The sequence below is a fragment of the Salvelinus namaycush genome, chromosome 16 (genome assembly GCF_016432855.1).
Source record: "Salvelinus namaycush isolate Seneca chromosome 16, SaNama_1.0, whole genome shotgun sequence".
Classification (NCBI taxonomy): domain Eukaryota; kingdom Metazoa; phylum Chordata; class Actinopteri; order Salmoniformes; family Salmonidae; genus Salvelinus; species Salvelinus namaycush.
Window position 1 is genome coordinate 19,023,724 of NC_052322.1, and position 24,904 is coordinate 19,048,627.

The following is a 24,904-nucleotide window of genomic DNA, read 5'->3' on the forward strand; positions in this document are numbered from 1 at the left end:
CAATTCAGTGTCTGTAATGAATTCTGAGAGTCCCTACAGTCGAATACAAAGATCTTTTATAGCCAAGATACACCCCTCTCAACTTACATGACGAACCACAGAACTCTTCACAAAGGGCCTTTAACTTGAGAAAGGAGTATCCCATAGCCAGATAGCATTAGCTATAAATTATCGTTCAGTTTGGTCTCTAAGACGAGGTTCTAATCTCGTTCCTGGTTTTTCATAGTACAAAAACATTACCTCACTATCTGGAATACTCTTTAGGCTTTATTGGCCAAAGACATCGTAAATCTCCTCTGCCAGTGCTATCTCATAGAGGCCCATCCTCAGTGGAACACACACACACAATAGTCGACAGATTCTATTCTGTCGAATAAAACAACCATTCTAATGCAATACAAAGATTATAATATAATCTTACAAGCGCTATAACATAATCTCGCAATTTTCCACGACACCCCAGTAAGACTACCTGATGCCATTGGCATCTGCTAATGGGCATCCTAATAAAATAAAATCTATACTGGCAACCAGTCAAGGTATAGGATTTGTCTCCTCGTTAGCGCCCCATTTTCCCATTGTGAGACATTTCACACAAGTTTCGAGTATGCAGACAGGTTCTGAGTATGTGTGACCAAGATTGGGGATTGTACATTGCATAAGGATAAATTAGTGTGTGTGTGTGTGAGTGCTAAAGTTGCTGTATAGTGACGGTTTAGATACAGTTGGTGTAACACAGGGCTTGATGGAGGATCAGCAATCTGTCAACTAGCAATCCGCATGGCTATTTCCAGGCCACATCAAGGCCTGGAGGAAGGTGATGGTGATGGGGGACAGCAGCCCGGCCGTGGCTCTGTGGCTCCAAGGACAAGGCCAGGCTACAGAGGCAGGCGGCCATAATGAAGGCTGAGCTTTATGGCTGCTCTGTGATTGAGCTCTCACACATCAGTGAGCATTGGGCTCCAGCGTCCGGTCTCAGACAGGCAGACACCCGGAGGGATCACAGAGTAGCTCGTCTGCCGTTATCTTTAATTGCTGATACCACGGCTCCCTCTTTCTAGCAGAGCTCGAAGGAGCATCTGAAGAAAATATACCGACATAATATTCCTATGGCAGCTGTTTCTTGTACTGTAATGCCCAATCTTATTTATGTTTCACCCTGTGTTCTTAAACTTTCTGTTCAATTCCCGTCGAGTCTGTTTGATTTATCATGTTGCACCACAGACTTCTGTGCAGATGTTTCCAACAAATGCTTTTCTTGCAGAATGTCTTCTGGTCTTCTAGTTTTCATGGAAAGTGCGCCCCTACCCCTCCCAACCCCTACCATATGCCCCATTAAAGCTGTAACAGGTGAAATGAGGCGACAGTATCGAGAAATTACGCCATGACAGAAAATATAGTCTGCAATTAATTTCAAGCTTCTCACTGGCAAACTTTCTCGCTCTGCTTTAAGGAGAATCACTCTAAATCACACAGATTGCTGTCATAGTGAAAGGCTGTGAGCAGCTCTTATTCCCCCAGAGTCTCCCTGTAGCCTGCACAGTAGATCCGCTTGTCTGACAGAGAAACCTCGCTGTGAGGCTACGGAAATGAAGCAGCACTAATGTTCTCTCCCTCAGCTGTGTGTGTGTCACAACGCTCATCACTGTGTATGTGCATGTGTTTGTATGTGTGTGTGTTTCTCTTGGCAGGACATGCATGCTTCTACTGGTCCACCACGGAATTGGAAGGGCATTGCGATCGCCATGGTGGTGATTGTGGGTGTTCTATCGCTGGTCATCCTCTCAGTCATCATGCTCACACCTGGTAAGAGGACACACAGAGTGAGAGAGGGAAGAGAAGGAATAGGGAGGGGAGGAAAGGTAAAAAAGAAAGAGAGAATATGAATGCAGGAGGGTGAGCAGAAGGGAATAAAGGCAAGGGATGGAGTGAAGGGGGAGAGTGGAAGAATAGAGGAAGTAAGAGAGAGGGAGGGAGGGAGGGAGAGAGAGAGAGGAGGTGAGAGGATGCAGTGGGAGGAGGAGTGGGAACGGACTCACAAGGCTTTCCATCAGACAAACATATTAACAATAACATTACCTGTAGGACAAAACAAGCCAACGAGGATAAACACAAAGTTCCTCTGCATTGAAAAGACACTCAGACAAAAGCAGAGACTCCAGTGCTATGCTAAGAACAGGCTATTGTCCAGGAACAGCTGTGCATTGGACTGTGTGAAATAGAGCAAGCTTCATGTTCATTCCTGGGGGGATATGGTGTACACAAACAGAGGGGTTATCCCCATTAGCGTTCTCCCACTTTCCCATTCCTTCTCTCTCTTTCTTTCTCTCTCTCTCTCTCTCTCAACATTCAATTCAAAGGGCTTTATTGCCACAGGAAACATATGTTTACATTGCCAAAGCAAATTACATAGATAACAAACAAAAGTGAACAATAAATATTACACTCACAAAAGTTCCACAGGAATAGAGACACTTCAAATGTCATATTATCTCTCTCTCTCTCTCTCTCTCTTTCTGGAAGATGAGTCTCATCTATTACTGCAATCCCATTTCACCATGGAGGATCTGGCGAACGAGAAGTATACAGTTCACGACCCCTGTGTGACCTGGCTGAATGGTAAGAGCTTCTAGCTCTATCTGAGCTAACCCAGATTAGCCTGCTGCCTCTGTTTGATATCTGAAAGTACAGCTGACTCATGTCAGTATCAGGAGATTTAGTGAGATATTACTGTCAAACGTAGGAACAAATATCCAACAGTTATGTGCCGGATACTTTAATAACTTTAATGTCACTTTAATCATTTTTACATATCTTGCATTACTCATCTCATATGTATATACTTTATTCTATTCTATACTATCTATTGCGTCTTAGTCTATGCCGCTCTGAAATTGCTATTCCATATATTTATATATTTTTATCCATTCTTTTACTTAGATTTGTGTGTATTAGGTTTTTGTTGTGAAATTGTTACATATTACTTGTTAGATATTGCTGCACTGTCGGAACTAGAAGCACAATCATTTCAATACACTCGCAATAACATTTGCTAAACACGTGTATTTGACCAATAAAATGTGATTTGATAAACCTTGATACCCCGAAGGAGGGGAACAAGATACAACATGTGTAGGGAAGCCTATGCAAACTTCCATTCATGTTGTAATCGAGTGAACCAACTAAAAGGTTCACATTTCCCTTTGACCTGTGTTGTCCCTTCCAGAGAATGAGGTTGCTCTCAGAACCAGAGAGGGCCATGTCCTGTCCTACAGCCTCCACTCCAACCTCACAGCTACCCTGCTGGACAACAGCTCCCTGGTGAGTAACGGCCCGTTACGGCCCTGGGGCCCTACAGTAGAGGAGACTTATTCCACTATTGATTGGCTCAATTACAGAGTCACCCAGACAAATGGTCCGTTCAATAGACTGACAGGGCCTCCCAGATGGAGAGAGGATACAGAATGACTGTTCAAACTTTTGTAGTTTTAGAAAAAATAAAGAGCAGTAGTAACTTTCACTCTAATATAGCTATGTAGAGGAGGTCTATTTGGTTCCCTCACTGTTCAGTTGAAGCCCTCAACATATGGCTTCAAAGAGATTTTTCTTGCAAGGGCCTCATTTTGAAGAGTGCCTGGTTTGGCAAAGTGATGCTGAAAAACCTATCTGGGTCATTGCCTAGGAGCTACGCGGGATTCTGTTGTCAAGATGGAGAGAAGTCTCCTCTCTGGCTCTCACCAGTTTATCATCACTGTTGCTATGTTAATTTCACACTGTAGTTGATAGCCTACACCAGTATGTAGCGTTCAGTGGATGATATATGCAGGGATACTGCACCTAGGGCCATGGCTTTCCAAGTGCAATCCCTGCCATTATCCATATGAGCCCCGAGGCGATGTTGTTCTTGAAGGTTAAGGCTAATATGAGATCCAAGTAAGTTACTGACACGTGTATCTTTTAATTTTAGGAGGTATGCATGTTGTTGATATATTGTTCATTCCGTGTTTCCAGGACCTGACTACCACAAAGTTCCATGTGTCTGCAGACAAGAGGTTTGTCCTGTTGGCATACAACATTCAGCCAGTGAGTGATGCTTGTTTTGACCAAATAACATGCTCATAGCTTGCTCTTTCTGTATTTTTTACAGTGTCAATCATTCTGATCAATTATCATACTCACAGCCATAGTAATACCCAATGACACCAAAGATGACTTGTATGCAATGTGGTTTCCTACTCACTCACACACCGTTTTGCACAGCAGCGCCACAAACTTATTCCAGACCATCAGAGAAAATCAGTTGAGTCAAATCTGTTTCTGTTGCGACTAACGACACATCTGTTTCCGCACAGCATGGTGGCTGTAGTACAATAATGCCATGCATTCTAATCCAGCCTTTACAGTCAGTGGAATGAACGAGGGGGAGGAAAGTCCCTTATGAAACAGTTAGAGAGAGAGAGTGAGAGAGAGAGAGAGAGAGAGAGAGAGAGAGAGAGAGAGAGAGAGAGAGAGAGAGAGAGAGAGAGAGAGAGAGAGAGAGAGAGAGAGAGAGAGAGAGAGAGAGAGAGAGAGAGATTAGGTGGGAGCATGGTGAAAGTAGATTCTTCCCGGTACAGGGTCCTCCTATGTGTGAATGCGCTTTTTAAAATAGAGAACTAGTGATGCTACTACAGTACTGCAGCAGTCTGTTGTTTTACATGCTATTCAGACACAGCCAATAGTCAAATCACTGGCAAAATGTATGGGGAATATTCAGACTAGGTAATTATGGGGGAAGTGGTGTAGAAGAATGGAGGGAATTAGATGGCTGAGAGAGAGGGATCAGTTTGATGTAGATAGCAGTGTGTGGGGAGGGGGAGGCAGAGATGGGATGAGGGAGATGGGGTATTAAAGTTGGAGCTGCATGCAGTAATGAAATCGCCCTGCTGGTTTGGTGGGGAATGTTAATGAGGAGCTTATACCAGAGTCTAATGTATAATGCACAATTGCAGGTGGTTTGAGGCAAACCCCAGCATAACAAACAACTCTAATAACACATGCATTTTCTCATCTTTCTTTCCCTTGTAATAGCTTTCCCTGTTTCCCCCGCCGACCCTCTCCTTCTGTAAATATCCACTCGCTTAATAAATAGCTTCCCTTTTCCCCAAAGGAGGGAGCAAGAGGTGTAATATACGGGTAATGGGGGGGGGGGTGCCTTCAGCACAGTTTCCACCTTATTAAAGAGCCCAGAACAGATATATTGCTGTTCTGAGTGTATAGGATCTGCTCTCTCTCTCCCCCTCATCCTCTCTCTCCCCCTCTCCCTCTCCCTCCCTTTCTTTCTTTCTCTCTCTCTCTCTCCCTCACTCTTTCGCTCAGCTCTAGGATCTGCTCTCCTAAGTTCTCTTATTTAGTAGTTGATGATCATACCGTATACCTTTTGTAGGGCGGCCCAGCTCCCAAAGTGACTTTACACTGTATGCAAGGATTTCCTTTGTGTTGTCTTAGTAATTCAGCCTTCTCTGTGTTGCTCTCCAACCCTCGCTTGTGTCACCTTTGAGAAGCAGATGTTCTGTTGTCTTTACATCCTGTAGGTCTGATATCTGATTGGAGGTTAACTTTACAGTAATGCCATTGGTCAACAGCTCAGATGTTATAAAGGCGTCTCAGATTCATTGTCTTTTTCTTCTTTGTTCCTGACCTGCGCTGGTGAGATACTCTCTCCACCCCATGGACTCTTGGGACATGGCCTTTCAGGCTATGACTTCTCTCTCTCCCTCTCTGATCATGCTTAGAATAATGGCTTGTAATGCTTTGTAACTTAAGCATTATGCCTTGTATAATGGTATCATTCATTTTACTAAGTTATTAAATAATACTTGTGTTTTGCATTCGCTTCTCATGACCATTTCTTGATCTTAGTTAGCTAAATGCATAATACTTGATTGCACCTGGTTTTACTATAATATTAAATGGAGTCAGATCTATCACGAGGATGAGACCCAGATGCAGACACAGGAGGCAGTTTGATTCTCAGAATATTTCATATTCGAAAGGGGCAGGCAAAAGGCAGGTCGAGGGCAGGCAGTGGTTGTTAAACCAGGTCAGAGTCAGGCAGGTACAGGACGGCAGGCAGGCTCAGGACAGGCAGAAAGGTCAGAACCGGGAAGACTAGAAAACAAAACTTGAGAACAGGAGAACCGGGAAACACGCTGGTAAGACCTGACAAAACAAGACAAAGAGGCAACAGACAAACAGAAAATGCAGGTATAAATGCACAGGAGATAACGGGAAAAATGGGAGACACCTGGTGGGGGGTGGAGACAAGCACAAGACAGGTGAAACAGATCAGGTTGCAACAAGATCAGTCTTTGCCTGTCTCTCACTCCCTCACTCTTTCTATCTATCTCTACCTCACTTTTTTCTCTCTATCTCTAGGGGTTTTCTGCTGACAATAGCCGTTTGCCGCAAGCACAGGCTTTCTTGTTGGGGAGAGGAGCGGTGTGCCGCTGAGAATGGCAGAGTGAGACAGAGAGATAGAGGGAGGCAGGGTGGGAGGGAGAGAGAGAGGGAGGCAGGGTGGGAGGGAGAGAGAGAGAGGGAGGCAGGGTGGGAGGGAGAGAGAGAGAGAAAGAGAGAGAAGAGAGGGAGAGAAGAGAGAGAGAGAGACGCAGTAGCAATAGGCGGAGAACAAATATTTGATACGCACCATTCTCCCCTAGATCACCCTGTCCAATCGAAATCAATCAGAAGGGGTGTAAAAGAATGAGTGGGATGGATGCTTAGAGGAGAGGGCTGCAGTGGTGGGAAATGGATGAGTGGGCTGTGTGTTAAGTTGAAAGGCTTATCCCCTGGATTTCATATTAGCTGTGAGGCTTTGGGGAGGTTTGTGCCTAGTGGGCGAAAATAAATAGATTTTGAGAGAGGTGGTATAGTTAGAAGTAGGGGTGGCGGGGGAGGGGGGCATAAGGGAGAGAACATATTCAAACCTCCTGTGTAGAAGAGGTTTCAATCTCTCCTCAAAATTGCCAATAGTCTGATAAATGTGTGTGTTTGCGTGTGTGCGTGGGTGCGTTGATGCATGCGTGTGTTTGCGTCAGTGCTTGTGAGAGTTGTTCCCTTTGTTTGACACAAAAAGAGGGGAAGGAGAAGATGGATGGAGATAGAGTGGAAGGGATGAGGAAATGCAGCCAGAGCCAGACAGGTGGAAACTGCCAAGACTGTGCAATTTAGAAAGAAAGGAAATACAACTGGAGAGTTGGGTCTGCTCTGCAGTTACAGACAATGAAGTGCTTGTATCAAAGACAGTATATTGAGGCACTACCAGAGAGAAATGCAGGTTTAGTACTAACAATGGGCTGGGGGAAGAAAACTATTATCCCTTTATTGTGTGTACTGGGTCATTTCACAAAATGAGTCCCTTTTGCGTCCCTTTGATGTTTAAAGTAGAAATTGTGCACCAATATTGCATTTTAAAAGCCTGTTATATTAAATTAATTCCCCTTTAATCTAGACCACATGGATATTTCAATAAATCAGATTTTTTTTATGAATGAAGACTTACTAAAGTGACAAAATGCAGCATTTTGACATGACCCTCAGTGAACCCTCTGTGAATTCTAGGAAGATGTTAACCCACTTAACCCCATGATTTCTAAATTTTTTCACCATCATTGTTAAGCCCTCGTTATTTTGTTGTTTTGAGAACGTTATTTCTGAAGATTATTATTTATTTCATGTGATTGGTGATTCATTTACACTACCGGTCAAAAGTTTTAGAACACCTACTCAGACAAGGGTTTTTTACTATTTTCTACATTGTAGAGTAATAGTGAAGACATCAAAACTATGAAATAACACATATAGATTCATGTAGTTACCCAAAAAGTTTTAAGCAAAATCAAAATATATCTTATATTTGAGATTCTTCAAAATAGCCACCCTTTGCCTTGATGACAGCTTTGTACACTCTAAAAAGAATCCAAAGAAACATTGAACATCTAATAGTCACATCATAATGTAAAAGCAGGTGAGCTGGTTCTGCTCTTTATGGCCATTTTCTGGTGTTTTCTGGTGGAAAACTGAGCGAGTCGAGCACAACGTATCAACCCTGTTACCCACAGATAGACAGGCTAGAAATTTTTGAAAAACAAGTGGATTTATGGTTGATTTAAGATGAAATTGTCAACCCTGTAATGGTCAACCCTGTTACGGTCAACCCGGTAACGGTCAACCCTGTAACGGTCAAACCCTGTAACGGTCAACCCTGTAACGGTCAACCCTGTAACGGTCAACCCTGTAACGGTCAACCCTGTAACGGTCAACCCTGTTACGGTCAACCCGGTAACGGTCAACCCTGTTACGGTCAACCCGGTAACGGTCAACCCTGTAACGGTCAACCCTGTAACGGTCAACCCTGTAACGGTCAACCCTGTTACGGTCAACCCGGTAACGGTCAACCCTGTTACGGTCAACCCGGTAACGGTCAACCCTGTTACGGTCAACCCGGTAACGGTCAACCCTGTAACGGTCAACCCTGTAACGGTCAACCCGGTAACGGTCAACCCTGTAACGGTCAACCCTGTAACGGTCAACCCTGTAACGGTCAAACCCTGTTACGGTCAACCCTGTAACGGTCAACCCTGTTACTTTATTTGGAACGTAATAGGCACTTACTATAGTCATTTGTTGGTCCCACGGTAATGCCGGCACGTTTTGGACTTCTAACCTCCTGGATTCGTCTACATCTGCTGCATCCGCTGATACATTGTGCTACACCCACAATAACATCTGATAAATACATGCATGCGACCAATAAGATTTTATTTTATTAGTTGGTGTGATTAACTGAGTTAGAGCGATGTTTATGAGACAAGGGCGGATCCCAAAAACATTTTCCTCTCACAAAAACGTCTGTCAAGTAAGAACAGTTTTAGTTACAAACTACTATGACCTATCTATGAAAAGCAGAGAGTCTTGCGAAACGCACATATTTTGCTCTATGACACTCCCAAGCCACACACGAGTCGCTAGAAGGTTAAGGGGTTCTTCTACATAGAAGATCATAGGAAATCCCAGGATATAGTGTCTATAATACTGTAATAAGCTCACATAGTTGCTGTCACAAACTCCAAAGTCCACACAGTTGTCACTGACTAGTTGGATATTCATTTCCCACTGAGCAAACAATTTTTCTTCTTACAGCATTCATATAAATACATTTTTTATCAGGTTTTTGCTTGGCAGACCAATTTGTTTTATTGACATTTATCAATAAAACTCATGCATGCAACTGTTTATGTCAAATTCGTTTGTGTTCTACTTGCAGCCCAGGTTGTCCTGAAAAGAAAATGTCCAACACTTCATTGTGAGGCTAAATATGAGGACAGTCCAAGCAGATTAATGAAATTAGTGAATTTCAGCTTGTTTTGCTGTGGGATGCCTGATTCCAATGGAGCTAACCTCTTGAGAGGGGAAAGTGTTTTTCATGAAGTTGAACATGTGCTTTCTATGACATAATGTTACAATTTTGTACAATCTAACTTTAAAAAAAATCAAGTTACACTTCTCAAAAGGTACCTAATTGATGGAATGACCCTACTGCAGCGCAACAATACCTACCAACATCTCGCCTCATACAAGGACTGTTGTAATCTCATTACTGTCCCATTGTCGCCAGGTCCCACGTGAGCAGACACACACTGGTCTCGTCTGTTTACAGTGTGGCTCCTCCATTTGGGGTAAAGTCATGGGGGGGAGCGGAACAATCTGTCGGAACACTGGGGAAAGATTTATGACTTACCTACTTAGCGGCCACATTAGAATTCATTCTCTTTCTATTAGACACGCATACACGGGTGAGCACAGATACATACACGCAGGCCCACGCCCACGAACACACACAGAAACTGTAACACACACGCACGCTCTCAGACATGCACCCACACACACACTGAGACAGACGCACGCACACATGCACGCCCACACACGGCCACACACAAACACACCCACACACGGCCACACACAAACACACCCACACACTGATGCACACAGTCCCCTCCTCACACTCACTATCCTTCTTTCCTCCCCTAATGATAAATGATGAGCCATATCTTTGTCTTCTTTGTTGACAATTCCTAAAGAGCTAATTAACCAGAGTGCGGATGATAAGGCGACACCCCTCCACCCAGCGGGAGGGACTTGTCTCGTTACACTGCCACCACACTGCTCGCTCTGTGACCTGTTAAATAGCCGTGAACTCATCTGGCTCAGACCCTCATCCTTTACCTCGGGGCCTCCGTTTTCTTCAGATCTAACTGTTTTCTGTTGTTATTGTGTTTTGTTTTGGGTGCAGTGGCCTCTTCCTCAAAAGCAATGTCCTGCTGGTAAGAAAGTGACCTTTCTCTCTCAGGTTGACATTTTCTGGTGTGAAACATAGCCCTTCTTTTTACAGTCATGCTCCTTTGCCTCTCTGTGTTTCTCAGTTTAGAAGACTAACAATATGGGAAGTAATCCAATTGCACTGTTAAGTATGCTTCCGGAGACGTGACATTCAATTACATTAGGGACACGCTTTCCAAAGCTTTTCCCTTGGCTTCTTTAAGAAGCTAGTGGGCAAACAACACACTTCAAGTCTTTGTTTTAGAAATGGAGTGTCCTCTTCAGCATGCCTAGCTGATCACTGTTCAAGATGAGTTACCACTCTGGATCTTTTTCAATCTGAGGGATATTGGCTGTAATTATGTTACTTAGGGGTTAGAGAAAGGCATACTCCCTATCTTTCTCATCCTCACATGACATAATTCCTCTAATGTCTCCTATTCTCTGTTAGGAGACTGGTTTATCATTGTTTAAGCTGTTTGACTGGGTAGTTAGAACTGATGTTTGCGACGATGCAATGTGATTGATGGAATTGTTGGTTGTTCATTCACTTAATTGGATTGTCCTATGGTCTAACTGTAGTGTGTGTGTCTGTGCTTGAGATTGAGTGTGTTCTTGAGTAACTCTGGACCACTGTGCCCATCATGTCCTCTACCTCCAACAGGTTTTCTCTCAGTCCTTTACAGCATCCTATGCCATCTACAATGTGGCTAATGGGTAGGTACTGTAGATCCATGAATGCTAATGCATGGGCTGCACTGGGCATGTGTATTGCCAACGCAAGCGGGCCCTGGCCTCGACTGACCAAGCATCTCCAAGTGTGTCTCTTTTCATCTGAACGTCATCTGTTATGTCAGACATATCCATTACTCTTAACGTTGTCCTCGCTGACTGTCGTTAACTATTAGAGTAAGCTGGGAAATTGACAGCCAGAGATTCCTCCTACCTGCTGGCCCACCAGTAAAGAAGAGCTCCTCTGTATCTGCGGATGAAAGCCTGGGCCTTGTGAGGAGCATCAATGCCTCTCAAAGAAATTCAGAAGGATCTGCTCGTTTAACAAAAAATGAAATGCCTGGTTATGTCTTGTTACAAGATGCCTGCCTGTTTTTAGGAGGAACATAGTGCTGTTCCAATGCATTGAAAGAGGTATTGATCCATTGCATGAACCGACCTCAATCTCTGTATGGTTTTGCATTTGCATCTTGTCTTTTTTACGATATCTATCAAATGCTTATGAACAGGCATGGATGGATCTACGTTCTACTCCGTTATCCACTAGTGGCTTTAGAGAGGCTGTTCGTTCCTAATGGAGGGATTCTATGTTTGTCCCAGGGACCTGCTGGAGCTTAACTCTCCAGCGGGGGAGAAGACAGGGATACAGTACGCAGCTTGGGGACCGCAGGGGAACCAGCTGGTAAGGCAGCAGCTCTCACTCATTCTGCATCCCACCTCAACAGTGTCTGGTGGACTAGAAATGCATTTAACACCACAACAAATCTATAACATCTCTATTTAGCTGTGTTTAATATTTGAGTTATAATGATTCAAAAACAACATTTCAGTGTTTGTTGCAGATTAATATTGGATTATGTGTTGTGAATGTAAAGTGTTTTCAGTGCAATGTTTGTGTTCCAATGGCACTTCAACACATTCAGTCAGTGGCAAGCTGAGATGTATTGGCCTCTAACTTGGCTGGCTGATGCATTCCCACTTGGAGTCAATAGGACGTTTGATTCAGCCAGTCAACACTGAGCTCTCTATCTGCTTGCTTTGATAATGGATTGGTACTGTCTCTCTGTTGCTGCCAGGCCTATGTGTTTGAAGGAGATATCTACTACCAGCCAGCCATGACCAGTAAGCCCCTACGCCTCACATCCACAGGCAGAGAGGGGCTGGTGGTCAATGGTCTATCCGACTGGATGTATGAGGGTAAGAGATACTGCAGCAACATCCACTAACACCTTAAAGGAAAACAACTCTATTTGTTAAATTAGTCCATGGTTTTGCTTGTCAGCACTCAAGTTTTTAAGATATGTAACTTTCAAAATACAGAAATCATCCCTGTATGATGCATTTTGCATCACATGCTGCTGCGTTTTGCATCGTATGATGCAACATACTGAGATGATTTCTGTGTTTTGAAAGACGCATATCTTGAAAACTTGAGTGCTGACAAGCAAAACATTTTGGGACTATGTCAACAATGGACTAATGAAACAAAGACCAAAATATAGTTTTTGGGTGGAGTTTTCCTTTAACCTATCTCTATCATAGCCATTGATTGCCAACTGTTGCCAACTGTTCCAAAATTGACAACTGTTTGCAAAATGAGGTTTGTCGTTTTGAAAGCTTCTCCCTGAGATGTAAGGTATTGCAGATAATGTTATGCTGATGAATGAGGACCCAAAAGCGACGTAATAGTAACAGAGTCTTTATTCCAGTAATAAACAAATAATGATTCTCCTGGATATTAACAATGGTCAAATCCTCTCGTCAATAGAGAGGAACGACTGGAGACGCGACCACAGACTGCAGGTCGCTTCAGGAAGGCACTGGCCGTAGCTGACATAGACACCTGCTCACACGCAGCATCTGAAGAAGGCAAAGAACACGACAGGGCGGAACAAGGACACAGGAACAGCAAACATCAAACAAGAATCCGACCAGGCAGAAGCGGAAAACAGAGGGAGAAATAGGGACTCTAATCAGAGGGCAAAATAGGGGACAGGTGTGAAAGAGTAAATGAGGTCGTTAGGAGAATGAGAAACAGCTGGGAGCAGGAACGGAACGATAGAGAGAGAAAGAGGGAAAGAACCTAATAAGACCAGCAGAGGGAAGCACAGGGACAAGACATGAAGATCAAAGACAAAACATGACAGTACCCCCCCACTCACCGAGCGCCTCCTGGCGCACTCGAGGAGGAACCCTGGCGGCAACGAAGGAAATCATCAATCAACGAACGGTCCAGCACGTCCCGAGATGGAACCCAACTCCTCTCCTCAGGACCGTAACCCTCCCAATCCACTAAGTACTGGTGACCACGTCCCCGAGAACGCATGTCCATGATCTTTCGTACCTTGTAAATAGGAGCGCCCTCGACAAGGACGGGGGGGGGGGAGGGAAGACGAACGGGGGCGCGAAGAAAAGGCTTGACACAAGAGACATGGAAGACAGGGTGGACGCGACGAAGATGTCGCGGAAGAAGCAGTCGCACAGCGACAGGATTGACGACCTGAGAGACACGGAACGGACCAATGAACCGCGGAGTCAACTTGCGAGAAGCTGTCGTAAGGGGAAGGTTACGAGTGGAAAGCCACACTCTCTGACCGCGACAATACCTAGGACTCCTAATCCTACGTCTATTGGCGGCTCTCACAGTCTGCGCCCTGTAACGGCAAAGTGCAGACCTGACCCTCCTCCAGGTGCGCTCACAACGTTGGACAAAAGCCTGAGCGGAGGGAACGCTGGACTCGGCGAGCTGGGACGAGAACAGAGGAGGCTGGTACCCAAGACTACTCTGAAACGGAGATAGCCCGGTAGCAGACGAAGGAAGCGAGTTGTGAGCGTACTCAGCCCAGGGGAGCTGTTCTGCCCAAGACGCAGGGTTTCGAAACGAAAGGCTGCGTAATATGCGACCAATCGACTGATTGGCCCTTTCTGCTTGACCGTTAGACTGGGGATGAAACCCGGAAGAGAGACTGACGGAAGCACCAATCAAACGACAGAACTCCCTCCAAAACTGTGACGTGAATTGCGGACCTCTGTCTGAAACGGCGTCTAACGGGAGGCCATGAATTCTGAACACATTCTCAATGATGATTTGTGCCGTCTCCTTAGCGGAAGGAAGCTTAGCGAGGGGAATGAAATGTGCCGCCTTAGAGAACCTATCGATAACCGTAAGAATCACAGTCTTCCCCGCAGACGAAGGCAGACCGGTAATAAAGTCTAAGGCGATGTGAGACCATGGTCGAGAAGGAATGGGAAGCGGTCTGAGACGACCGGCAGGAGGAGAGTTACCTGACTTAGTCTGCGCGCAGTCCGAACAAGCAGCCACGAAACGGCGCGTGTCCCGCTCCTGAGTAGGCCACCAAAACCGCTGGCGAATAGAAGCAAGCGTACCCCGAACGCCGGGATGGCCAGCTAACTTGGCAGAGTGAGCCCACTGAAGAACAGCCAGACGAGTAGAGACAGGAACGAACAGAAGGTTACTAGGACAAGCGCGCGGCGACGCAGTGTGAGTGAGTGCTTGCTTTACCTGTCTCTCAATTCCCCAGACAGTCAACCCGACAACACGCCCTTCAGGGAGAATCCCCTCGGGGTCGGTAGAAGCCACAGAAGAACTAAAGAGACGGGATAAGGCATCAGGCTTGGTGTTCTTATTTCCCGGACGATAGGAAATCACGAACTCGAAACGAGCGAAAAACAACGCCCAACGAGCCTGACGTGCATTAAGTCGTTTGGCAGAACGGATGTACTCAAGGTTCTTATGGTCAGTCCAAACGACAAAAGGAACGGTCGCCCCCTCCAACCACTGTCGCCATTCGCCTATGGCTAAGCGGATGGCGAGCAGTTCGCGGTTACCCACATCATAGTTGCGTTCCGATGGCGACAGGCGATGAGAAAAGTAAGCGCAAGGATGGACCTTATCGTCAGACTGGAAGCGCTGAGACAGAATGGCTCCCACGCCCACCTCTGAAGCGTCAACCTCGACAATGAATTGTTTAGTGACGTCAGGAGTAACAAGGATAGGGGCGGATGTAAAACGCTTCTTGAGGAGATCAAAAGCTCCCTGGGCGGAACCGAACCACTTAAAGCAAGTCTTGACAGAAGTCAGAGCTGTGAGAGGGGCAGCCACTTGACCGAAATTACGAATGAAACGCCGATAGAAATTAGCGAAACCAAGAAAGCGCTGCAACTCGACACGTGACTTAGGAACGGGCCAATCGCTGACTGCCTGGACCTTAGCGGGATCCATCTGAATGCCTTCAGCGGAAATAACAGAACCGAGAAATGTGACAGAGGAGACATGAAAGGCGCACTTCTCAGCCTTCACGTAGAGACAATTCTCTAAAAGGCGCTGGAGTACACGTCGAACGTGCTGAACATGAATCTCGAGTGACGGTGAAAAAATCAGGATATCGTCAAGGTAAACGAAAACAAAAATGTTCAGCATGTCTCTCAGTACATCATTAACTAATGCCTGAAAGACAGCTGGAGCATTAGCGAGACCGAACGGCAGAACCCGGTATTCAAAATGCCCTAACGGAGTGTTAAACGCCGTTTTCCACTCGTCCCCCTCTCTGATGCGTACGAGATGGTAAGCGTTACGAAGGTCCAACTTAGTAAAGAACCTGGCTCCCTGCAAAATCTCGAAGGCTGACGACATAAGGGGAAGCGGATAACGATTCTTAACCGTTATGTCATTCAGCCCTCGATAATCCACGCAGGGGCGCAGAGTACCGTCCTTCTTCTTAACAAAGAAAAATCCCGCTCCGGCGGGAGAGGAAGAAGGCACCACGGTACCGGCGTTGAGAGAAACAGACAGATAATCCTCGAGAGCCTTACGTTCGGGAGCCGACAGAGAGTATAGTCTACCCCGAGGGGGAGTGGTCCCCGGAAGGAGATCAATACAACAATCATACGACCGGTGAGGAGGAAGGGAGCTGGCTCTGGACCGACTGAAGACCGTGCGCAGATCATGATATTCCTCCGGCACTCCTGTCAAATCACCAGGTTCCTCCTGAGTAGAGGGGACAGAAGACACAGGAGGGATAGCAGACATTAAACACTTCACATGACAAGAAACGTTCCAGGATAGGATAGAATTACTAGACCAATCAATAGAAGGATTATGACATACTAGCCAGGGATGACCCAAAACAACAGGTGTAAAAGGTGAACGAAAAATCAAAAAGGAAATGGTCTCACTGTGGTTACCAGATACTGTGAGGGTTAAAGGTAGTGTCTCACATCTGATACTGGGGAGAAGACTACCATCTAAGGCGAACATGGGCGTGGGCTTCCCTAACTGTCTGAGAGGAATGTCATGTTTCCGAGCCCATGCTTCGTCCATAAAACAACCCTCAGCCCCAGAGTCTATCAAGGCACTGCAGGAAGCAGCTGAACCGGTCCAGCGTAGATGGACCGACAAGGTAGTACAGGATCTTGATGGAGAGACAGGAGTAGTAGCGCTCACCAGTAGCCCTCCGCTTACTGATGAGCTCTGGCTTTTACTGGACATGACATGACAAAATGTCCCGCAGAACCGCAATAGAGGCAAAGGCGGTTGGTGATTCTCCGTTCCCTCTCCTTAGTCGAGATGCGAATACCTCCCAGCTGCATGGGCTCAGTCTCTGAGCCGGTGGGAGGAGATGGTTGAGATGCGGAGAGGGGAAACACCGTTAACGCGAGCTCTCTTCCACGAGCTCGGTGACGAAGATCTACCCGTCGTTCTATGCGGATGGCGAGTGCAATCAAAGAGTCCACGCTGGAAGGAACCTCCCGGGAGAGAATCTCATCCTTAACCTCAGCGTGAAGTCCCTCCAGAAAACGAGCGAGCAACGCCGGCTCGTTCCAGTCACTGGAGGCAGCAAGAGTGCGAAACTCTATAGAGTAATCCGTTATGGATCGATCACCTTGACATAGGGAAGCCAGGGCCCTGGAAGCCTCCTTCCCAAAAACTGAACGATCAAAAACCCGTATCATCTCCTCTTTAAAGTTCTGATAATCGTTAGAACACTCAGCCCTTGCCTCCCAGATAGCTGTGCCCCACTCCCGAGCCCGACCAGTAAGGAGTGATATGACGTAAGCGATCCGAGCTCTCTCTCTTGAGTACGTGTTGGGCTGGAGAGAGAACACAATATCACACTGGGTGAGAAAGGAGCGACACTCAGTGGGCTGCCCAGAGTAACATGGTGGGTTATTAACCCTAGGTTCCGGAGACTCGGAAGACCAGGAAGTAGCTGGTGGCACGAGATGAAGACTCTGAAACTGTCCAGAGAGATCGGAGACCTGAGCGGCCAGGGTCTCAACGGCATGACGAGCAGCAAACAATTCCTGCTCGTGTCTGCCGAGCATTGCTCCCTGGAACTCGACGGCAGTGTTGAGAGAATCCATAGTCGCTGGGTCCATCTTGGTCGGATTCTTCTGTTATGCTGATGAATGAGGACCCAAAAGCGACGTAATAGTAACAGAGTCTTTATTCCAGTAATAAACAAATAATGATTCTCCTGGATATTAACAATGGTCAAATCCTCTCGTCAATAGAGAGGAACGACTGGAGACGCGACCACAGACTGCAGGTCGCTTCAGGAAGGCACTGGCCGTAGCTGACATAGACACCTGCTCACACGCAGCATCTGAAGAAGGCAAAGAACACGACAGGGCGGAACAAGGACACAGGAACAGCAAACATCAAACAAGAATCCGACCAGGCAGAAGCGGAAAACAGAGGGAGAAATAGGGACTCTAATCAGAGGGCAAAATAGGGGACAGGTGTGAAAGAGTAAATGAGGTCGTTAGGAGAATGAGAAACAGCTGGGAGCAGGAACGGAACGATAGAGAGAGAAAGAGGGAAAGAACCTAATAAGACCAGCAGAGGGAAGCACAGGGACAAGACATGAAGATCAAAGACAAAACATGACAGATAATATATGACTTTGATACATTGTTTGCACTATTGGCAATGCGTAACATTTGGACTTCCATGAGTAACAAATGTGTATTGTTCTCTTGTAAAATGTTTACAGAGGAAGTGCTCTTGACTTACTCTGCCCACTGGTGGTCCAAAGATGGCGCTCGCTTGGCATACTTCACCATCAACAACTCTGCCACACCCCTAATGGAGATACATTACTTCCTGGGTGGAGTCTATCCCTCCAATGTTTTCTTTCCTTACCCTAAGGTAAACACTGATTTTAAAATATATAATTAACCAATAATGCAATGTGTAAAAGCTCCAAGACTGTCATGTCATCTAACTAATGTTATACTAATGTAATAGTCTGAACCTGTGTGTCTGTGTGAATAGGCTGGCTCCACTATCCCCACAGTCAGCCTGTTTGTGGTGAATCTCTATGGTCCAGCTCACACTCTAGAGATGATCCCTCCAGACTCTCTCAGGGCCAGGTACCATCTCCAAAATATAACTTCATACTGTAGCTCAACTAAGGACTAATGTTGTTAACGTTTAGATTTTATTTTACTGTCCAAGAAACTTTCTTTTCTTGTGTTTTTTTTCTGCAAACGTCTCCCTAGAGACAGCTACATCTCCATGGTGAAGTGGATCAGCAGCACTCGTCTGGTGGTGCGTTGGTTGAACCGGGCCCAGAACCAATCAGAGCTCTGTGTGTGTGAGGCTACCACAGGGGCATGTTCAGAGGTGAGAGGTCAAAGGTTATTTCACAGTAATTCAATAGGGTCTCCTCGCTCTGCTGCAATGCATTACTTTTATAGCATTTTCATCTCCTTTACACACTGGCAGGTATGGATTGATTTTCTTAAGCCACCATATCTCTTCCTTCCAGCTTAAATAAGGTCAATTATACTTCCTGTGATGAATTTCCAATGATCCGCTGCAGCATTTCTCTGCCATCTCTCTCCAACCAGTCCTTATGGATTCATTACAATATTAACGTTGGCTGCTTAATTATGTTGATACATTTTCTTTATTTTCTATCTCTGTTTTAATTCCACAGAAACACACAATGGTCATGGACTTAATGCAAAACCAACGACAGGTAGGCGTCACTCATTTCCCAAAATCTGCTACTCATTGAAGCTGATACAGTCTCAATCGACCCACCTGTGATATTTCCTGGATTGTTATTGTTGACCATGCCTGTCTCATTTGTCCAGCAGGAGGTGCCATTGTTTTCATCCGATGGCTCTTGGTTTTATTTGACACTGCCAGCCAAGCAGGGTGCCCGAGGGGAGTTCCGCCACATTGCCAGTCTCCCTGCGCAGGTCAGTGTGAGGGCAATAAAGTTTTATACCCCTGTGTCATCCTCCAATGGTTTAATATCAGACTGCTTGTTAAGCCTTCAACGGAGTGACATACAACAGTATGTGATTATACAGATTTTAATAGCAGAGAACTGAAGTCTTGTCTAGGCAGTGATTATTTTAGGTATCTGTGACTGTGTATCTGAATTGTATGTCTGAATAACTCTACATTTCGCTGACAATGTTATTCTCTGCATCTCCTCTCCACTGACAGTCTGTCTGTTTCTGTATTCATCGTCCTCTCTTTCTCTCTCCTTCAATGTGACACAGCCTGCCATCCCCTCTGTCCCTCCTCGCTTTCTGACATCCGGGAATTGGGATGTCACTGTGCTGTGTGCCTTGGATGAGGACAACGGAAAAATGTATGTGAGAGCCTCTGTGTGTGATGCTACATAGCATAACATGTACAGTTGAAGTCAGAAGTTTACATACACCTTAGCCCCAAAAAATTTAACTAAGTTTTTCACAATTCCTGACATTTAATCTTAGTAAAAATTCCCTGTCTTAGGTCAGTTAGGATCACCACTTTATTTTAAGAATGTGAAATGTCAGAATAATAGTAGAGAGAATTATTTATTTCAGCTTTTATTTCTTTCATCACATTCCCAGTGGGTCATAAGTTTACATACACTCAATTAGTATTTGATAGCATTGCCTTTAAATTGTTTAACTTGAGTCAAACGTTTCAGGTAGCCTTCCACAAGCTTCCCACAATAAGTTGGGGGAATTTTGGCCCATTCCTCCTGACAGAGCTGGTGTAACTGAGTCAGGTTTGTAGACCTCCTTGCTCGGACACGCTTTTTCAGTTCTGCCCACAAATTTTCTATGGGATTGAGGTCAGGGCTTTGTGATGGCCACTCCAACACCTTGACTTTGTTGTCCTTAAGCCATTTTGCCACAACTTTGGAAGTATGCTTGGGGTCATTGTCCACTTGGAAGACCCATTTGCGACCAAGCTTTAACTTCCTGACTGATGTTTTGAGATGTTGCTTCAATATATCCACATAATTTTACTTCCTCATGAGGCCATCTATTTTGTGAAGTGCACCAGTCCCTCCTGCAGCATAGCACCCCCACAACATGATGCTGCCACCCCCCATGCTTCACGGTTGGGATGGTGTTCTTCTGGCTGCAAGCCTCCCCCTTTTCCCTCCAAACAGAACGATGGTCATTATGGCCAAAACGTTCTATTTTTGTTTCAAAACATTTCTCCAAAAAGTACGATATTTGTCCCCATGTGCAGTTGCAAACCGTAGTCTGGCTTTTTTATGGCAGTTTTGGAGCAGTGGCTTCTTCCTTGCTGAGCGGCCTTTCAGGTTATGTCGACATAAGACTCGTTTTACTATGGATATAGATACTTTTGTACCTGTTTCCTCCAGCATCTTCACAGGGTCCTTTGCTGTTGTTCTGGGATTGATTTGCACTTTTCGCTCCAAAGTACATTCATCTCTAGGAGACAGAACGCATCTCCTTCCTGAGCGGTAGGATGGCTGCGTGGTCCCATGGTGTTCATACTTGCGTACTATTGTTTATACAGATGAACGTGGTACCTTCAGGCGTTTGGAAATTGCTCCCAAGGATGAACCAGACTTGTGGAGGTCTACAATTATTTTTCTGAGGTCTTGGCTGATTTCTTTTGATTTTCCTATGATGTCAAGCAAAGAGGCATTGAGTTTGAAGGTAGGCCTTGAAATACATCCACAGGTACACCTCCAATTGACTCAAATTATGTCAATTAGCCTATCAGAAGCTTCTAAAGCCATGACATCATTTTCGGGAATTTTCCAAACTGTTTAAAGGCACAGTCAACTTAGTGTATGTAAACTTCTGACCCACTGGAATTGTGATACAGCGAATTATAAGTGAAATAATCTGTCTGTAAACAGTTGTTGGAAAAATTTGTGTCATGCACAAAGTAGATGTCCTAACCGACTTGCCAAAACTATAGTTTGTTAACAAGAAATTTGTGGAGTGGTTGAAAAATGAGTTTTAATGACTCCAACCTAAGTGTATGTAAACTTTCGACTTCAACTGCATGTGAGAGCCTCTGCAATTAGATGCTAGAATCAACCCACATGTTTAACATTTTATACAGGCATAGTTAAAGGCTGGGGCAAAGTATTCCATTATGAGGAATTATCATTAAAATTATATGGGCTTATATTTATTTGCTTTGCATGACTAGAAGTGAGAAGTAGGCAGGGATGGGGAGTAACGGATTACATGTTGTTAGTTACATGTAATCTTCTTATTTTTTATGTAACTAATCAGTTACATTACAGGCAAACATATTTTTATGAGATTACAGATACTTTTGAAAAACTAGATGATTACTTGGATGACTTTTAAATTTAGAAAGGTTGTTCACTAAAAAAAATACATTATGACATCTTTCTGTTTTCTCAATGACATTCAATTCAGCATTGTGGTCAGCGAGTCTGACCACAAGTCAGAGACCACTATAATACACCAAATGTGTTTGATGGATCCTTTTTGTCTTCTTCTAATGCCTCATAAGGGGAAAGTAATCAAAAAAGTTACTGAAAGTAATCAGATTACGTTACTAACGTGTGGTCATCCAAAAGTTACATCACTGATAAAAATGTTGTTCAGGTAACTAACTAGTGACTGTAATAGATTAAATTTAGAAAGTAACTTACCCAGACCTGCAAGTAGGCTACTGTCGTAGAACGATGATTAGGACAGAAAAACACATACGGGTATTACTGCCCTTTTAAAGAACTAGCCCATGATCCCTAAAAGTTAATGGATCTAAGTTAAAGAGAACATGTAGTATTCACTTAAAACAGATCTGGCTTTGTTTTCGATCAAATCAAGTCAGCTGAAACTGAACAAGACAGGATTAGATGGTCTTCGACTGAGCGGTCCACTGTTTTATTCTGTCAGTACCAGGCTCGGGGCACAAGTCCTTCATGCTTAGACAAATTGAGGTGTAGTGTGTGTGCGTGTGCGTGTGCGTGTGCGTGTGTGTGTGCTAGCATCATCCTCATGGAGCATGATGGGAACCGGAAGGTGTAGCCAGATGGTTGCACAAAGTCCCAACCCAGCTAGCACATAACGTTCTGAGAACCATTTGTTTCTTAGAGCTTGGTGAGAGCGTGGTTGTCCCATGGTTGTTTAGCATACAACCTTCCCACAACTTTCTGGGAATGGTGCAGAATAGTTGCTTGGCTGTAGAACATTTTCTGCACATTTAATGAACTTGAGATTTTGGTATTTCATTTACTTTAATAGAATGTTTCTTAAAAGTTCAAACATGATTACATTTCATTTCAATTTTGGTAATGTTCTACGAACGTTCTCCAACTGGTTTGACATTGGGAATGTTCTCAAATAGTTAATGGAACGTTAAGAAACAACATTCTTCTGCGGGAATTTCAGTATTTCAGCATAACGTTTCCTACAGGTTTCCTCATGGTTCTATTTAAAGTAATGTTCTCAAATTGTTCAGAGAATATTAAGAAACAATGTTCTTCTGTGGGAATTGCAGTATTTCAGCATAACGTTTCCTACAGATTTCCTAATGGTTCTATTAAAGTCATGTTCTCAAATTGTTCCGAGAACGTTATACATTCTGGGAATGTAAAAAAAAAAATATATACAAATATATATATATATATATATATATATATATATTCATTCACATTTATAAACAAAAAATTCCATTCTCATAACATGACGAAAACTTTCCATAAAAAACACAAGAAAACTTTTGTAATATTCAGAGTAACAACGTTCTAAGAATGTTATTTAAAAACATACATTCCATTCTCAGCATCAACAAAATTCTATCTTGTTAAGTGTGTTGGCCACGCCCGCTAATTGGCAACACCTGATCTTAATGAGTGCTTGTTTCCTTTGAAACAAAAGCTTGTTTGAATACAGCTTTGTATGTATAAAAAAACATGCGCCCTAGCTCCATTCTGGTAACGTAGTGGACTAATTCCATGGATAGAGAACAGAAGATCATAGGTTCAAATTTCACAAACGCCGTGTCACAATAAAAAATACATGTATTTGCATGATTAATGCCTAAGGAAATGTATTTCTATGTCAATCAATCAATCAAATGTATTTATAAAGCCCTTCTTACATCAGCTGATGTCAAAAAGTGCTGTACAGAAACCCAGCCTAAAACCCCAAACAGCAAGCAATGCAGGTGTAGAAGCACGGTGGCTAGCAAAATCTCCCTAGAAAGGCCAGAACCTAGGAAGAAACCTAGAGAGGACCCAGGCTATCCTCTTCTGGCAGTGCCGGGTGGAGATTATAACAGAACATTGCCAAAATGTTCAAATGTTCATAGATGACCAGCAGGGTCAAATATTAATCACAGTGGTTGTCGAGGGTGCAACAGGTCAGCACCTCAGGAGTAAATGTCAGTTGGCATTTCATAGCCGATCATTCAGAGTATCTCTACCGCTCCTGCTGTTTCTAGAGAGTTGAAAACAGCAGGTCTGGGACAGGTAGCACGTCCGGTGAACAGGTCAGGGTTCCATAGTCGCAGGTAGTACAGTTGAAACTGGAGCAGCAGCACGACCAGGTGGACTGGGGACAGCACGGAGTCATCAGGCCAGGTAGTCCTGAGGCATGGTCCTAGGGCTCAGGTCCTCCGAGAGAGAGAGAGAAAGAAAGAAAGAAAGAAAGAAAGAAAGAAAGAAAGAAAGAAAGAAAGAAAGAAAGAAAGAAAGAAAGAAAGAAAGAAAGAAAGAAAGAAAGAAAGAAAGAAAGAAAAAGAGAGAAAAATGATGTGTGCTTGGAGTTCAGAAAATTGTATGCAAAATAAGCTAGAAGTGTTATTGAAAGTCTTATTGAAATATTCAGTGAAAGTTTTATGGAAGTATTTTGAAAACCACCAAATAACATATAGGAAAACTTTAAGGGAACCAGAGTAAAATGTTCTTAGAACCTCCCTGCAACCTAAAAATATATGTTCCCAGAACAGGAGAAATTATCACTTCTGTTTTCAAAACGTTTACAAAACGTTCAGTTTTACCAGTCAGGAAACTCATGGCTTTGTTCCCACAACCAATGTGAAACCAAAAACATACCTTCCCACAACTTCCAAGGAACCAAATGTGCTAGCTGGGAATTGCCCATGTGGTGGCTGGCATGGATGTTTGCCTCCAAGCAAGACACTCACACTGCACAGCATTCATATACTGTACATTCTGCTGTATAGACAATGGAGTCAAAGTCAAACTCAAATCACTGGGCATGTTCTGTAATTCACCCTTATTGAGAGTGTCTGCGAATCAACTGATACCATGAATTTGTTGAGTGAAGCGTGTAAATCATAAATACCAGGTGGACTAACATACAGTATCTCCACATTCAGCGGTCCTGGAAGATGGGAGTTGATTGACTGTTTCCTATTGCCTGCATCACTATGTCTTCTCTGTTTGCAGCTACTTCCTCAGCACAGAAGAATCCAGACAGAGCAGACACCTGTACAGGTGAGGCCATCCCGTGTCAAAAACTACTTGATCCAGAATTTCCTCCTTTGAAGGCGGGCTGGCTTTGA

General features: G+C 44.3%; 1 protein-coding gene across 1 annotated transcript in view; it reads left to right on the top strand.

The window, feature by feature from the left end:
* LOC120061231 (inactive dipeptidyl peptidase 10) overlaps positions 1-24,904 on the top strand; it is a 47,385-nt gene that overhangs the window by 9,494 nt on the left and 12,987 nt on the right. The window contains exons 2-13 of the mRNA XM_039010878.1: positions 1,692-1,806; positions 3,227-3,321; positions 4,012-4,083; positions 11,024-11,076; positions 11,692-11,773; positions 12,168-12,288; positions 18,108-18,262; positions 18,389-18,486; positions 18,616-18,739; positions 19,216-19,323; positions 19,633-19,724; positions 24,789-24,836. Of these exons, the coding sequence (XP_038866806.1) occupies positions 1,692-1,806; positions 3,227-3,321; positions 4,012-4,083; positions 11,024-11,076; positions 11,692-11,773; positions 12,168-12,288; positions 18,108-18,262; positions 18,389-18,486; positions 18,616-18,739; positions 19,216-19,323; positions 19,633-19,724; positions 24,789-24,836 (1,163 nt within the window). The remainder of the gene's footprint in view (positions 1-1,691; positions 1,807-3,226; positions 3,322-4,011; positions 4,084-11,023; positions 11,077-11,691; positions 11,774-12,167; positions 12,289-18,107; positions 18,263-18,388; positions 18,487-18,615; positions 18,740-19,215; positions 19,324-19,632; positions 19,725-24,788; positions 24,837-24,904) is intronic.